Genomic DNA, 14834 nt, shown 5'->3' with positions numbered 1-14834 from the left:
CTCTCTTCATCAACACACACAACTTCCCAGCAGTGCTCTCTTCTCTCTCTCACAACCACACACTCCAGCTCTCTCTCTCTCTCAACACCACACTCCCAGCAGTGCTCTCTCTCTCTCACACACACACACTCCCAGCAGTGCTCTCTCTCTCCACACACACACTCCAAGCAGTGCTCTCTCTCTCTCACACACACACTCCCAGCAGTGCTCTCTCTCTCACACACACACACTCCAGCAGTGCTCTCTCTTCTCACACACACACTCCCAGCAGTGCTCTCTCTCTCACACACACACTCCCAGCAGTGCTCTCTCTCTCACACACACACACTCCCAGCAGTGCTCTCTCTCTCTCACACACACACTCCCAGCAGTGCTCTCTCTCTCACCCACACACCTCCAGCAGTGCTCTCTCTCTCTCACCACACACACTCCCAGCAGTGCTCTCTCTCTCTCACACACACACTCCCAGCAGTGCTCTCTCTCTCTCACACACATCCCAGCAGTGCTCTCTCTCACACACACCTCCCAGCAGTGCTCTCTTCACACACACACACTCCCAGCAGGGCTCTCTCTCTCTCTCACACACACACTCCCAGCAGTGCTCTCTCTCACACACACACACTCCCAGCAGTGCTCTCTCTCACACACACACACTCCCAGCAGTGCTCTCTCTCTCTCACTCACACACTCCCAGCTGTGCTCTCTCTCTCCACACACACACACTCCCAGCAGTGCTCTCTCTCTCTCACACAACACACTCCCAGCAGTGCTCTCTCCTCTCACACACACACTCCCAGCAGTGCTCTCTCTCTCACACACACACCTCCCAGCAGTGCTCTCTCTCTCTCACACACACTCATCTCTCTCACTCTCTCTCTCCACACACACACTCCAGCATGTGCTCTCTCTCTCACACACACACTCCCAGCAGTGCTCTCTCTCTCTCCACACACACACTCCCAGCAGTGCTCTCTCTCTCACACCACACACACTCCCAGCAGTGCTCTCTCTCTCTCTCACACACACTCCCAGCAGTGCTCTCTCTTCTCCCCACACACACTCCCAGCAGTGCTCTCTCTCTCACACACACACACACTCCCCAGCAGTGCTCTCTCTCTCTCTCACACACTCCAGCAGTGCTCTCTCTCTCTCACACACACACTCCCAACAGTGCTCTCTCTCTCTCACACACACACACTCCCAGCAGTGCTCTCTCTCTCACACAACACACCAGCCCAAGTGCTCTCTCTCTCTCACACACACACTCCCAGCAGTGCTCTCTCTCTCTACACACACACTCCCAGCAGTGCTCTCTCTCACACACACCTCCCAGCAGTGCTCTCTCTCACCACACACACCTCCCAGCAGTGCTCTCTCTCTCTCACACACACACACTCCCAGCAGTGCTCTCTCTCTCTCACACACACACTCCAGCAGTGCTCTCTCTCTCACACACACACTCCCAGCAGTGCTCTCTCTCACACACATCCCAGCAGTGCTCTCTCTCTCACACCCTCCCAGCAGTGCTCTCTCTCTCACACACACAACACTCCCAGCAGTGCTCTCTCTCTCCTCTCACACAACACATCCAGCAGTGCTCTCTCTCACACACTCACACTCCCAGCAGTGCTCTCTCTCTCTCTCTCTCTCTTCCACACACACATCCCAGCAGTGCTCTCTCTCTCACACACCACTCCCAGCAGTGCTCTCTCTCTCTCACACACACACCCAGCAGTGCTCTCTCTCTCACACACACACACTCCCAGCAGTGCTCTCTCTCTCTCACACACCCCAGCAGTGCTCTCTCTCTCACCACGACACCAGCAGTGCTCTCTCTCTCTCACACACACTCCCAGCAGTGCTCTCTCTCTCACACACACACACTCCCAGCAGTGCTCTCTCTCTCTCTCAACACACACTCCCAGCAGTGCTCTCTCTCTCACACACACACACTCCCAGCAGTGCTCTCTCTCTCTCTCTCCTCACACACACACTCCCAGCAGTGCTCTCTCTCTCTCAACACACACTCCCAGCAGTGCTCTCTCTCTCTCACACACACACACTCCCAGCAGTGCTCTCTCTCTCTCACACACACACTCCCAGCAGTGCTCTCTCTCTCACACACACACACACTCCCAGCAGTGCTCTCTCTCTCTCTCACACACACACTCCCAGCAGTGCTCTCTCTCTCTCTCACACACACACTCCCAGCAGTGCTCTCTCTCTCTCACACACTCCAGCATGGCCTCTCACACACACACACACTCCCAGCAGTGCTCTCTCTCTCACACACACACACTCCCAGCAGTGCTCTCTCCCTCACACACACACACTCCCAGCAGTGCTCTCTCTCTCTCACACACACACACTCCCAGCAGTGCTCTCTCTCTCTCACACACACACTCCCAGCAGTGCTCTCTCTCTCACACCACACACACTCCCAGCAGTGCTCTCTCTCTCTCACACACACACACTCCAGCAGTGCTCTCTCTCACACACACACTCCCAGCAGTGCTCTCTCTCTCACACACACACACTCCCAGCAGTGCTCTCTCTCTCTCACACACACTCCCAGCAGTGCTCTCTCTCACTCACACACACACACTCCCAGCAGTGCTCTCTCTCTCTCTCTCACACACACACTCCCAGCAGTGCTCTCTCTCACACACACACACTCCCAGCAGTGCTCTCTCTCTCTCTCTCACACACACTCCCAGCAGTGCTCTCTCTCTCTCACACACACACACACACTCCCAGCAGTGCTCTCTCTCTCTCACACACACACTCCCAGCAGTGCTCTCTCTCTCCACACACACTCCCAGCAGTGCTCTCTCTCTCTCTCACACACACACTCCCAGCAGTGCTCTCTCTCACACACACACACACTCCCAGCAGGGCTCTCTCTCTCTCACACACACTCCAGCAGTGCTCTCTTCTCTCTCACACACACACTCCCAGCAGTGCTCTCTCTCTCTCCACACACACACCCAGCAGTGCTCTCTCTCTCTCACACACACACACTCCCAGCAGTGCTCTCTCTCACACACACACACTCCCAGCAGTGCTCTCTCTCTCTCACACACACACACTCCCAGCAGTGCTCTCTCTCACACACACACTCCCAGCAGTGCTCTCTCTCTCACACACACACTCCCAGCAGTGCTCTCTCTCTCACACACACACTCCCAGCAGTGCTCTCTCTCTCACACACACACTCCCAGCAGTGCTCCCTCTCTCACACACACACACACACTCCCAGCAGTGCTCTCTCTCTCTCACACACACACTCCCAGCAGTGCTCTCTCTCTCTCACACACACACTCCCAGCAGTGCTCCCTATCACACACACACTCCCAGCAGTGCTCTCTCTCTCTCACACACACACTCCCAGCAGTGCTCTCTCTCACACACACACTCCCAGCAGTGCTCTCTCTCTCTCACACACACACACCCAGCAGTGCTCTCTCTCTCACACACACACCCAGCAGTGCTCTCTCTCTCACACACACTCCCAGCAGTGCTCTCTCTCACACACACACACTCCCAGCAGTGCTCTCTCTCACACACACACTCCCAGCAGTGCTCTCTCTCACACACACACACTCCCAGCAGTGCTCTCTCTCTGTCACACACACACTCCCAGCAGTGCTCTCTCTCTCACACACACACACACTCCCAGCAGTGCGCTCTCTCTCACACACACACACACTCCCAGCAGTGCTCTCTCTCTCTCTCTCACACACACACACTCCCAGCAGTGCTCTCTCTCACACACACACACACTCCCAGCAGTGCTCTCTCTCACACACACACACTCCCAGCAGTGCTCTCTCTCTCACGCACACACTCCCAGCAGTGCTCTCTCTCTCACACACACACACACTCCCAGCAGTGCGCTCTCTCTCACACACACACACACTCCCAGCAGTGCTCTCTCTCTCTCTCTCACACACACACACTCCCAGCAGTGCTCTCTCTCACACACACACACTCCCAGCACTGCTCTCTCTCACACACACACACTCCCAGCAGTGCTCTCTCTCTCACACACACACACTCCCAGCAGTGCTCTCTCTCTCACACACACACTCCCAGCAGTGCTCTCTCTCTCTCACACACACACTCCCAGCAGTGCTCTCTCTCTCACACACACACACACACTCCCAGCAGTGCTCTCTCTCTCTCACACACACACACTCCCAGCAGTGCTCTCTCTCACACACACACACTCCCAGCAGTGCTCTCTCTCTCACACACACACACACTCCCAGCAGTGCTCTCTCTCTCTCACACACACACACTCCCAGCAGTGCTCTCTCTCACACACACTCCCAGCAGTGCGCTCTCTCTCACACACACACACACTCCCAGCAGTGCTCTATCTCTCTCTCTCACACACACACACTCCCAGCAGTGCTCTCTCTCACACACACACACTCCCAGCAGTGCTCTCTCTCACACACACACTCCCAGCAGTGCTCTCTCTCTCTCACACACACACACTCCCAGCAGTGCTCTCTCTCACACACACACACTCCCAGCAGTGCTCTCTCTCTCTCTCACACACACACACACACACACACACACACACTCCCAGCAGTGCTCTCTCTCACACACACACTCCCAGCAGTGCTCTCTCTCACACACACACACACACACACACACTCCCAGCAGTGTTCTCTCTCTCACACACACACACACCCAGCAGTGCTCTCTCTCTCTCACACACACACACACACACACACACTCCCAGCAGTGCTCTCTCTCACACACACACACACTCCCAGCAGTGCTCTCTCTCTCTCTCACACACACACTCCCAGCAGTGCTCTCTCTCTCTCTCACACACACTCCCAGCAGTGCTCTCTCTCTCTCTCTCTCTCTCTCACACACACTCCCAGCAGTGCTCTCTCTCTCACACACACACACATGCAGACATATTAAATTGAATTTCCATACGTTGCACTCGTTAACGATGATCTCACTGATGCTTCCCACCACCGTCACGAAGTCAAATACGTTCCAAGAGTCACGGAAATAATTCTGGGAAGAGGAAATAAGCATGAAATGTCAGAATAGCAAATTGAAAACCATCTACTGACACTCTCCTTAGCCAACAGAATGAAAATTTGCATCTCACATCAACTTATTAGACACCTTAGTCAGGGTTTGAGCAGGAGCTGAATGGGATGGGCCAAACACATGTTTCAGATGATCGGACATCACTGAACTCCTAGCGCTTCCCAAAATCACAATACCCATCCCCTTCACATTTTTTAGTGTATTACTTAGTCTTTATGCATAGATAAATTGCACTTTTCCAGATGTTGTATCAAACACTCCCAGGACAGGTACAGCACGGGGTTAGATCCAGAGTCAAGCTCCCTCCACACTGTCCCCCATCAAACACTCCCAGGTCAGGTACAGCATGGGGTTAGATACAGAGTAAAGCTCCCTCTACACTGTCCCCATCAAACACTTCCAGGGTGGGTACAGCATGGGGTTAGATACAGAGTAAAGATCCCTCTACACTGTCCCCATCAAACACTCCCAGGGTGGGTACAGCATGGGGTTAGATACAGAGTAAAGATCCCTCTACACTGTCCCCCATCAAACACTTCCAGGGTGGGTACAGCATGGGGTTAGATAGAGAGTAAAGCTCCCCTCAATCTCCTGACTGAGTTTTTAGTTTTGCCCATTGCTGAACACAGCTGCGAGATTTCACTTAATCTCCCTTCTTGTTGTAAACTAAGTTGCTGAGAGATCAAGAGAAGTGATTCATGATTCCACCCATTCTGATCTGTAAAGTGTAAATTGCAACATTTCCCCAAGGCATTCTTTTTGTCTCTTTGCTCACCAGGAATCCAAAGGCAATGATTTTGAGGATGCATTCGAGGGTGAAACTGATGGTAAAGGCGATGTTCATGAACTTCAGGACACTCACGAAGCCTGATGGGGGAGAATGATGCTGCAATAAAACACACACACAGACTCAATAAGGGTGGGACTGGTCTGACAAGCTAACTCACGACAACCTGGTGTTGTTAAACTTCTTACTGAAGCTAACCCACACCAGTGTCTCCAGGCCCCAGCACTAACAAAGAAATAACATCAACAGTAATTTAACCCACCCAGCAACACAACGAGTCAAAGGAGATAATGGATCCAAACATTACTCACACTATTCCAATTGGGCAGATTAGGATCAAATTGAGTTTGTCTATTGAAAGGGAATGGCAGAGGGATGGAGCGTTTGCAAAGGTGCAGAATCATTCTGTGGTGAATTAGGCTGTGACCCCCAGAACTGGGCAGTGATGCCCAACAGGGCCAGTGTCGCTCAGAGATAGCCCACTGTAACCCGGCAATACCCAGTGTTGCTTACTGAAATCCAGGTTGCCAAATATAACCAGTGTTACTCAATAATGTTCTCAAGTGATATCAGTTATTAGTGACTGATCCAAAAATAGAAATGCTGGAAATGCTCGGCAAATCATCAACTCATTTACAGCAGGTGGCTATTCAGCACATTGCGTCCATGCTAGCTCCCCATGGGATAATCCAGTCAATCCTATTCCCCCTCCTTGATTCCCATAACCCTCTTTATTTCCTTCAAGTTCCTATCCAATTTCCTTTTGGAGTTATTCACTGTTTCTGCTTTCAGCCCCCCTCTCATGGGCAGCGAGTTTCACTTTTGCTGCACAAAAAAAGCTCCCCCTGCACGAACCTGGGTTCAACTCCAGCCTTGGGTGACTGTGTGTGTGGAGTTTGCATGTTCCCCCTGTGTCTGCACTGTACGGATTCTATGAAATCTGCATCTCTTGCGCAAATCCTTAGATCTGTCTCTCTTTAGTTGTGTGGCCCTTTAAGGAGGCATTTTTTGGGGGGTCATGTGATTGGGACAGACCCTTTGGCTCAGCTTCCTGCCTTGACAATCCAATCAGGAGTGAGGGTGCGTATCCTGGGTAGAGGAAGTCCCGCAATGGGAGCTGGGGAGGAGAATTGTTCAGTCGTGTAGTTAATTCAGTCTGACCTTTTGTGTATATAATTATTTATTATTGGCAAACAAAGCCTTTGTTAATTCGAGCCACATTGAGTCACCTTCGATTTATTATAGTACATTGTCCTTGTACCATCAGCCAATGGGAAAGGTGTTTCCTTGACTACCTTATCTAAACGTGTCATCATCTTTTACATCTCGATCAAATCTCCTTTACTCCAAGCAAACAAACCCAGCTTCTCCAGCCCTAACCTTGGAGCTAAAATCTCTCATCTCTGGACCCATTCTGGTAAAATCTCCTCCGCACCCTCTGAAGGGCCCTCACATTCTTCCTAAAGTGTGGCAGTGTGCTCTGGAAGTGTCCGTGGAGCGAGAAACAGATGAATGTTTTGGTTTCCTCTTGGTTTCCTCTTTGCACAGATATTGCCAGACGAGTTGAGTGTTTCCAGCATTTTCGAAAAACATAGGGTCTTTTTACAACCTCATTGATCCCAAAACTGTAAAAGGGCGGCACGGTAGCACAGTGGTTAGCACTGCTGCCTCACAGCGCCAGGGACCCGGGTTCGATTCCTGGCTTGGGTCACTGTCTGTGTGGAGTCTGCACGGTCTCTCCGTGTCTGCGTGGATTTCCTCCGGGTGCCCCGGCTTCCTCCCACGGTCCAAAAATGTGCAGAATAGGTGGATTGGTCATGCTAAATTGCCCCTTAGTGTCAGAGGGACTAGCAGAGTGGATGCATGGGGTTGTGGGAATTGGGCCTGGACGGGATTACGGTCGGTGCAGTCTCGGTGGGCCGAATGGCCTCCTTCTGCACCGTATGATTCTATGATCAAATCCACCCATGGTAAACAGACCTTTCCATTGTCCGCCCCTTGCCCGCTCCGATTCCCACGGCGGGCAGGGCAATAAATTTGCAGCCATAGTGACAGTCAATATTGCGAATTGTTATGTGATATAAATTGTGCTACACAGTGCTTCTCAATGTTACTCAGTATTGCAGTGTAACCAGTGTCACTCAATTTTCTCAGTGCTAAAGTATAACTCAGTGTTATTCAGTATTACTCAGGATTACAGTGTAATCCAGCGTCACTCAGCATTTTCCAGTGTTACATAGTTTATAAAGTTTATTTATTAGTCACAAGTATGGCTTACATTAACACCGCAATGAAGTTACTGTGAAATTCCCCTAGTCGCCACAGTCTGGCGCCTGTTCGGGTCAATACACCTAACCAGCACGTCTTTCAGAATGCAGGAGGAAACCGGAACACTCGGAGGAAAGCCACGCAGACACGGGGAGAACATGCAAGCTCCACACAAACAGTGACCCAAGCCGGGAATCGAACCCGGGTCCCTGGCATTGTGAAGCAGCAGTGCAGTGTTAACTAGGGTTACATGGTATTAGAACAAAGAAAATTACAGCACAGGAACAGGCCCTTCGGCCCTCCAAGCCTGCACCGACCTTGCTGCCTGACTTAACTAAAACCCCCTACACTTCTGGGGACTATATCCCTCTATTCCCATCTCATTCATGTACTTGTCAAGATGCCCCTTGAAAGTCACTACCGTATTGGGCGGCACGGTAGCACAGTGGTTAGCACTGCTGCTTCACAGCTCCAGGGTCCCGGGTTCAATTCCTGGCTCGGGTCACTGTCTGTGTGGAGTTTGCACATTCTCCTCGTGTCTGCGTGGGTTTCCTCCGGGTGCTCCGGTTTCCTCCCACAGTCCAAAGATGTGCGGGTTAGGTTGATTGGCCAGGTTACAAAATTGCCCCTTAGAGTCCTGGGATGTGTAGGTTAGAGGGATTAGCGGGTAAAATATGTGGGGGTAGGGCCTGGGTGGGATTGTGGTCGGTGCAGACTCGATGGGCCGAATGGCCTCCTTCTGCACTGTAGGGTTTCTATGATTTCTATGGAACCGCTTCCCCTACCTCCCCCGGCAACGAGTTCCAGGCACCCACCACTCTCTGTGTAAAAAATCTGCCTCGTGCAACTCTTTTAAAACCTGCCCCTCACACCTTAAACCTATGCCCCCTAGTAATTGACTCTTCCACCCTGGGAAAAAGCTTCTGACTATCCACTCCGTCCATGCCTCTCATAATCTTGTATACTTCTATCAGGTCTCCCCTCAACCTCCGTCGCTCGTGAGAACAAACCAAGTTTCTCCAACCTCTCCTCATAGCTAATGCCCTCCATACCAGGCAACATCCTGGTAAATCTTTTCTGTACCCTCTCCAAAGCCTCCACATCCTTCTGGTAGTGTGGCGACCAGAATTGAACACTATATTCCAAGTGTGGCCTCACTAAGGTTCTATAAAGCGTCAACACGACTTGCCAATTTTTAAACTCAATACCCCGGCCGATGAAGGCCAGCATGCCGTATGCCTTCTTGACTACCTTCTCCACCTGCCTTGCCACTTTCAGTGACCTGTGTACCTGTACACCCAGATCCCTTTGCCTATCAATACTCCTAAAGGTTCTGCCATTTCCTATCTGTATTAGACCTTCCAAAATACATTATCTCACATTTGTCCGGATTTGTTCTTTGTCGCAGGTAGAGGAGGTGGTTAAGAAGGCGTATGGTGTGCTGGCCTTAATCAATCGAGGGATTGAGTTTAGGAGTCGGGAGATAATGATGCAGCTTTATAAGACCCTCATCAGACCCCACTTGGAGTACTGTGCTCAGTTCTGGTCAAATTATTGAAAGGGTGCAGAGAAGATTTACAAGGATGTTGCCTGGATTGGTTGGCATGCCTTATGAGGATAGGTTGAGGGAGCTCGGTCTTTTCTCCTTGGAGAGACGAAGGATGAGAGGTGACCTGATAGAGGTGTACAAGATGTTGAGAGGTATAGATTGGGTGGATTCTCAGAGGCTTTTTCCCAGGGCTGAAACGGCTGCTACGAGAGGACACAAGTTTAAGGTGCTGGGGAGTAAGTACAGAGGAGATGTCAGGGGTAAGTTTTTCAATCAGAGGGTGGTGGGTGAGTGGAATCGGCTGCCGTCAATGGTGGTGGAGGCAAACTTGATAGGGTCTTTTAAGAGACTTCTGGATGAGTACATGGGACTTAATAGGATTGAGGGTTATAGGTAAGCCTATATATAGCCCTAGGTAGGTAGGGACATGACCGGCGCAACTTGTGGGCCGAAGGGCCTGTTTGTGCTGTAGCTTTTCTATGTTCTATGTTTTAAACTCCATCTGCCATCTCTCCGCCCAAGTCTCCAACTGATCTATATCCTGCTGTATCCTCTGATGGTCCTCATCGCTATCCGCAAATCCACCAACCTTTGTGTCGTCCGCAAACTTACTAATCAATCCAGTTACATTTTCCTCCAAATCATTTATATATATTACAAACAGCAAAGGTCCCAGCACTGATCCCTGAGGAACACCACTTGTCACAGCCCTCCATTACTTCGGATGACAGTGTAGAAACCATCATAGAAACCCTACAGTGCAGAAGGAATCCATTCGGCCCATCGAGTCTGCACCAACAACAATCCTACTCCAGACTTCATCCCCACAGCCCCACACATTTACCCTGCTAATCCCTCTATCCAACGTATCCCGGGACACTATGGGCAATTTAGCATGGCCAATCAACTTAACCTGCACATCGTTGGACTGTGGGGGGAAACCGGAGCACCCGGAGGAAATCCATACAGACACGGGGAGAATGTTGAAACTCCACAAAGACAGTGACCCAAGCCGGGAATCAAACCCAGGTCTCTGGAGCTGTGAGGCAGCAGTGTTAACCACTGTGCCATCATGCCGCCCGAGTAATCCAGTGTTACTTAATATTACAGTGCAATCCAGTGTTAACAAAGAACAAAGAACAATACAGCACAGGAACAGGCCCTTCGGCCCTCCAAGCCCGCGCCGCTCCCTGGTCCAAACTAGACCATTCTTTTGTATCCCTCCATTCCCACTCCGTTCATATGGCTGTCTAGATAAGTCTTAAACGTTCCCAGTGTGTCCGCCTCCACACAGTATTATCCAGTTTTACAGTGTAATCCAATGTTACACTGTGGCACAGTGGTTAGAACTGCTGCCTCACTGCGCCAAGGACCTAGGTTCAATTCTGGCCTTGGGTTACTGTCTGTGTGGAATTTGCACATTCTCCCCATGTCTGTGGGTTTCCTCTGGGTGCTCTGGTTGTCTCACACAGTAAGAAGTTTAACAACACCAGGTTAAAGTCCAACAGGTTTATTTGGTAGCAGAAGTGTGGCTTCTGCTACCAAATAAACCTGTTGGACTTTAACCTGGTGTTGTTAAACTTCTTACTGTGTTTACCCCAGTCCAACGCCGGCATCTCCACATCATGTCTCACACAGTCCAAAGATGTGCAGGTAAATTGGCATGGTAAATTGTCCTATAATGTCCCAAAACATATAGGTCAGGGGGATCAGCAGGATAAATATGTGGGGTTACGGGGAAAGGACATGAGTAAGAGAGAGTCGGTACAGACTCGATGGGTCGAATGGTCTCCTTCTGCACTGCAGGGATTCTATGATTCAAATATCTTTGCACTTAGCCTCAGCCTTCTCGCTCCAACTTTTGAGTAAGGTTCATTTCGGGGATTACTAGTTCCTTAAATCTCCAAGAGATGATTCCCGGCTTGGGTCACTATCTGTGTGGAGTCTGCACGTTCTCCCTGTGTTTGCGTGGGTTTCCTCCCACAGTCCAAAAATGTGCGGGTTAGGTGGATTGGCCATGCTAAATTGCTCCTTAGCGTCGGGGGACTAGCTAGGATAAATGCATGGGGTTGTGAGGATAAGGCCTGGGTGGGATTGTGTTCAGTGCAGACACGATGGGCCAAATGGCCTCCTTCTGCACTGTGGGGGTTCTATGAATGAGATCCATCAGTTCCGTTCCAATAAATCTCACAAGCATTTTGCTTCACCACAGCAGTAGCTTTTCAATGTAATAGCATCTGCTCTCCCCCCACCACCGCTTGTGTCTCAAAAAGCATACATCCCTTTCTGTGAGTTATTTGCTACTCGTGAAAATTTCACTTGATTTCAACAAGTTTCTATTTGAGTTTCTTCTAAATGGCAACCAGATCACATGGGCCTGTCTCCCAGTGGAGATACTTAATACGACTTCACCATTCCCTTTTCAAAAATTTCTGGTTTAGCTCATGTTAAAGGAGACATTTTAAAACAATAACCCAATGTTATTCCGTGTTACTTAGAATCACTCTGTATTCCTGGGATTATGGGACAGTAGCTGGTATTAGCAAGACTGTAACATTCAGGAACCTACCTTCATCATGAGGACAACGGTGTTGAGTGCGATCATGGTCAGGATGGTGTATTCAAAGGATGGCGACACTACAAAGTGCCAGACTCTGTATTGGAATGTCTGTCTGTTCTGTGGCATGTACCTTGTCAAAGGTTTAGCACTGATGGCAAACTCTATACAGGCTCTCTGGGGAGAAAGAACATACAGTAACTACCACAGCACAATTTTCTTTACACAACACTGCATAAATGTCCTCCCTTTGTCCTAAATTCTTCTGTTAGATGCAGATCTGGATGAAAGTCAGCTACTGGGTCTGAGTCACTTCGGGCATTTGAGCGGCGAGCCTCATTCATTGACAGACAGTCAGGCATACAATCTGATGAGAGTGCAGGCCACTGAGGTGGCCAAAACAGATGATAAGACTGATGGTGTGGGTTGTGCAAAATCTCGGAGCAGGCATTTAGAGTTAGGGAACAAGCTGGCTAGGGGAACTGAAGTCTGAGGTGAAAGATGGGAAAACACAGTAAGAAGTCTCACGACACCAAGTTAAAGTCCAACAGGTTTATTTTGTAGCAAACTACCAAATAGACCTGTTGGACTTTAACCTGGTGTTGTGAGACTTCTTACTGTGTTTACCCCAGTCCAACGCCTGCATCTCCACATCGAGAAAGATGGGGGCAGGGAGTTCAGTTGAAATCATCAACTGGACAACAGCTGTCATCTGGGAACAAAGAGGGAGGGGTGGGAATGGTGGCAGAGGTGGGAATGGCGGCAGAGGTGGGAATGGCGGCAGAGGTGGGAATGGCGGCAGAGGTGGGAATGGCGGCAGAGGTGGGAATGGCGGCAGAGGTGGGAATGGCGGCAGAGGTGGGAATGGTGGCAGAGGTGGGAATGGCGGCAGAGGTGGGAATGGCGGCAGAGGTGGGAATGGCGGCAGAGGTGGGAATGGCGGCAGAGGTGGGAATGGCGGCAGAGGTGGGAATGGCGGCAGAGGTGGGAATGGTGGCAGAGGTGGGAATGGCGGCAGAGGTGGGGTGGTCAAAGGAGAGGGACAAGAGATTAGGTTGAGCTGGAATGAGGGCATCAAAGAGAGCCCAGGATCAGATTGGGAATGCAGTCTGGAGATCAATCCAAGGTGAAAGGTCAGAGGGTACAGTAAATATAGGATACAATGGGCGGATATGGGAAAAAGACGCTGATTAAGGACACTGTTGCTTTAAAGGTAGAAAAAAGAAATCTGAGGGGCCCACACACATCCTCCAGAGAGAATCTGCAGAATGGAAGGAAATAGGAGAGAGCAAGAAACTGCTCCAGATACAATCAAATAACTGGGAGTTGGCGGCACGGTGGCACAGTGGTTAGCACTACTGCCTCACAGCGCCAGGGTTTAATTCCAGCCTCTGTGTGGAGTTTGCACATTCTCTCCCTGCCTGCGTAGGTTTCCTCCGGGTGCTCTGGTTTCCTCCTAAAGTCCAAAAATGTGTGGGTTAGGTTGATTGATCATGCTAAATTGACTCTAGTATCAGAGGGATTAGCAGGGTAAATGTGTGGGGTTACGGGAATAGGGCCTGGGTGGGATGTGGTCAGTACAGACTCGACGGTTCAAATGGCCTCCTTCTATACAGTAGGGATTCTATGATTCTATGAAATCTTCTGCTTCATTTGTTTGATACTTTAACATCAGGGTGACGAATGTGTGTGAATTGACAAGGAAGGAGAGTGCGTGTAAAGGAGGGAGAGCGAACAGGACTAGGAGAGTTTGGTGTAATAGAGGGAGAGATTGAGTGGAGAGAGTGAGCAGAGACTGGATCATTGTGAAGGAGAAAGAGTGAGAATGAAGATAATACGGACCTCGTTTTTCTCCAGGCTGCTCTCTTCCAGCATCTTGTCACCCTGTTCCTGGAAAGTGATGATGATCAATGCCACGAAGATATTGACAAAGAAGAAGGGGAAGACAACAAAATATACAACGTAGAAGATGGACATTTCCATTCTGTTCCCGGGAATGGGTCCTTGATCTGCCTCTGTCACATCCACTGAATGCTGCAGCACCCTATTAAAACAGAGTTCAACATTTTAATACCTCAAACAATAACAAAGAACAAAGAACAGTACAGCACAGGAACCAGGCCCTTCTGCCCTCCAAGCCTGTGCTGCTCCTTGGTCCAACTAGACCAATCATTTGTATCCCTCCATTCCCAGGCTGCTCATGTGACTATCCAGGTAAGTCTTAAACAATGTCAGCGTGCCTGCCTCCACCACCCTACTTGGCAGCGCATTCCAGGCCCCCACCACCCTCTGTGTAAAAAACATCCCTCTAATATCTGAGTTATACTTCGCCCCTCTCACCTTGAGCCCGTGACCCCTTGTGATCGTCACTTCTGATCTGGGAAAAAGCTTCCCACTGTTCACCCTATCTATCCCCTTCATAATCTTGCACACCTCTATTAGGTCTCCCCTCATTCTCCGTCTTTCCAGGGAGAACAACCCCAGTTTACCCAATCTCTCCTCATAGCTAAGACCCTCCATACCAGGCAACATCCTGGTAAACCTTCTCTGCACTCTCTCTAACGCCTCCACGTCCTTCTGGTAGTGCGGCG

At 50.3% G+C, this 14834-nt stretch overlaps 1 protein-coding gene across 1 annotated transcript in view; it reads right to left on the bottom strand.

Annotated features, from left to right (window-relative positions):
• LOC144497727 (putative voltage-dependent R-type calcium channel subunit alpha-1E) overlaps positions 1 to 14834 on the bottom strand; it is a 319684-nt gene that overhangs the window by 62439 nt on the left and 242411 nt on the right. The window contains exons 29-32 of the mRNA XM_078219167.1: positions 14086 to 14287; positions 12256 to 12420; positions 5858 to 5968; positions 4960 to 5043 (exon numbers count right to left, since the gene is read on the bottom strand). Of these exons, the coding sequence (XP_078075293.1) occupies positions 4960 to 5043; positions 5858 to 5968; positions 12256 to 12420; positions 14086 to 14287 (562 nt within the window). The remainder of the gene's footprint in view (positions 1 to 4959; positions 5044 to 5857; positions 5969 to 12255; positions 12421 to 14085; positions 14288 to 14834) is intronic.

This window comes from Mustelus asterias, chromosome 8, assembly GCF_964213995.1.
Source record: "Mustelus asterias chromosome 8, sMusAst1.hap1.1, whole genome shotgun sequence".
Classification (NCBI taxonomy): domain Eukaryota; kingdom Metazoa; phylum Chordata; class Chondrichthyes; order Carcharhiniformes; family Triakidae; genus Mustelus; species Mustelus asterias.
Note: the sequence above shows the minus strand (reverse complement) of the source record. Positions and strands in the feature narration are given on the sequence as shown.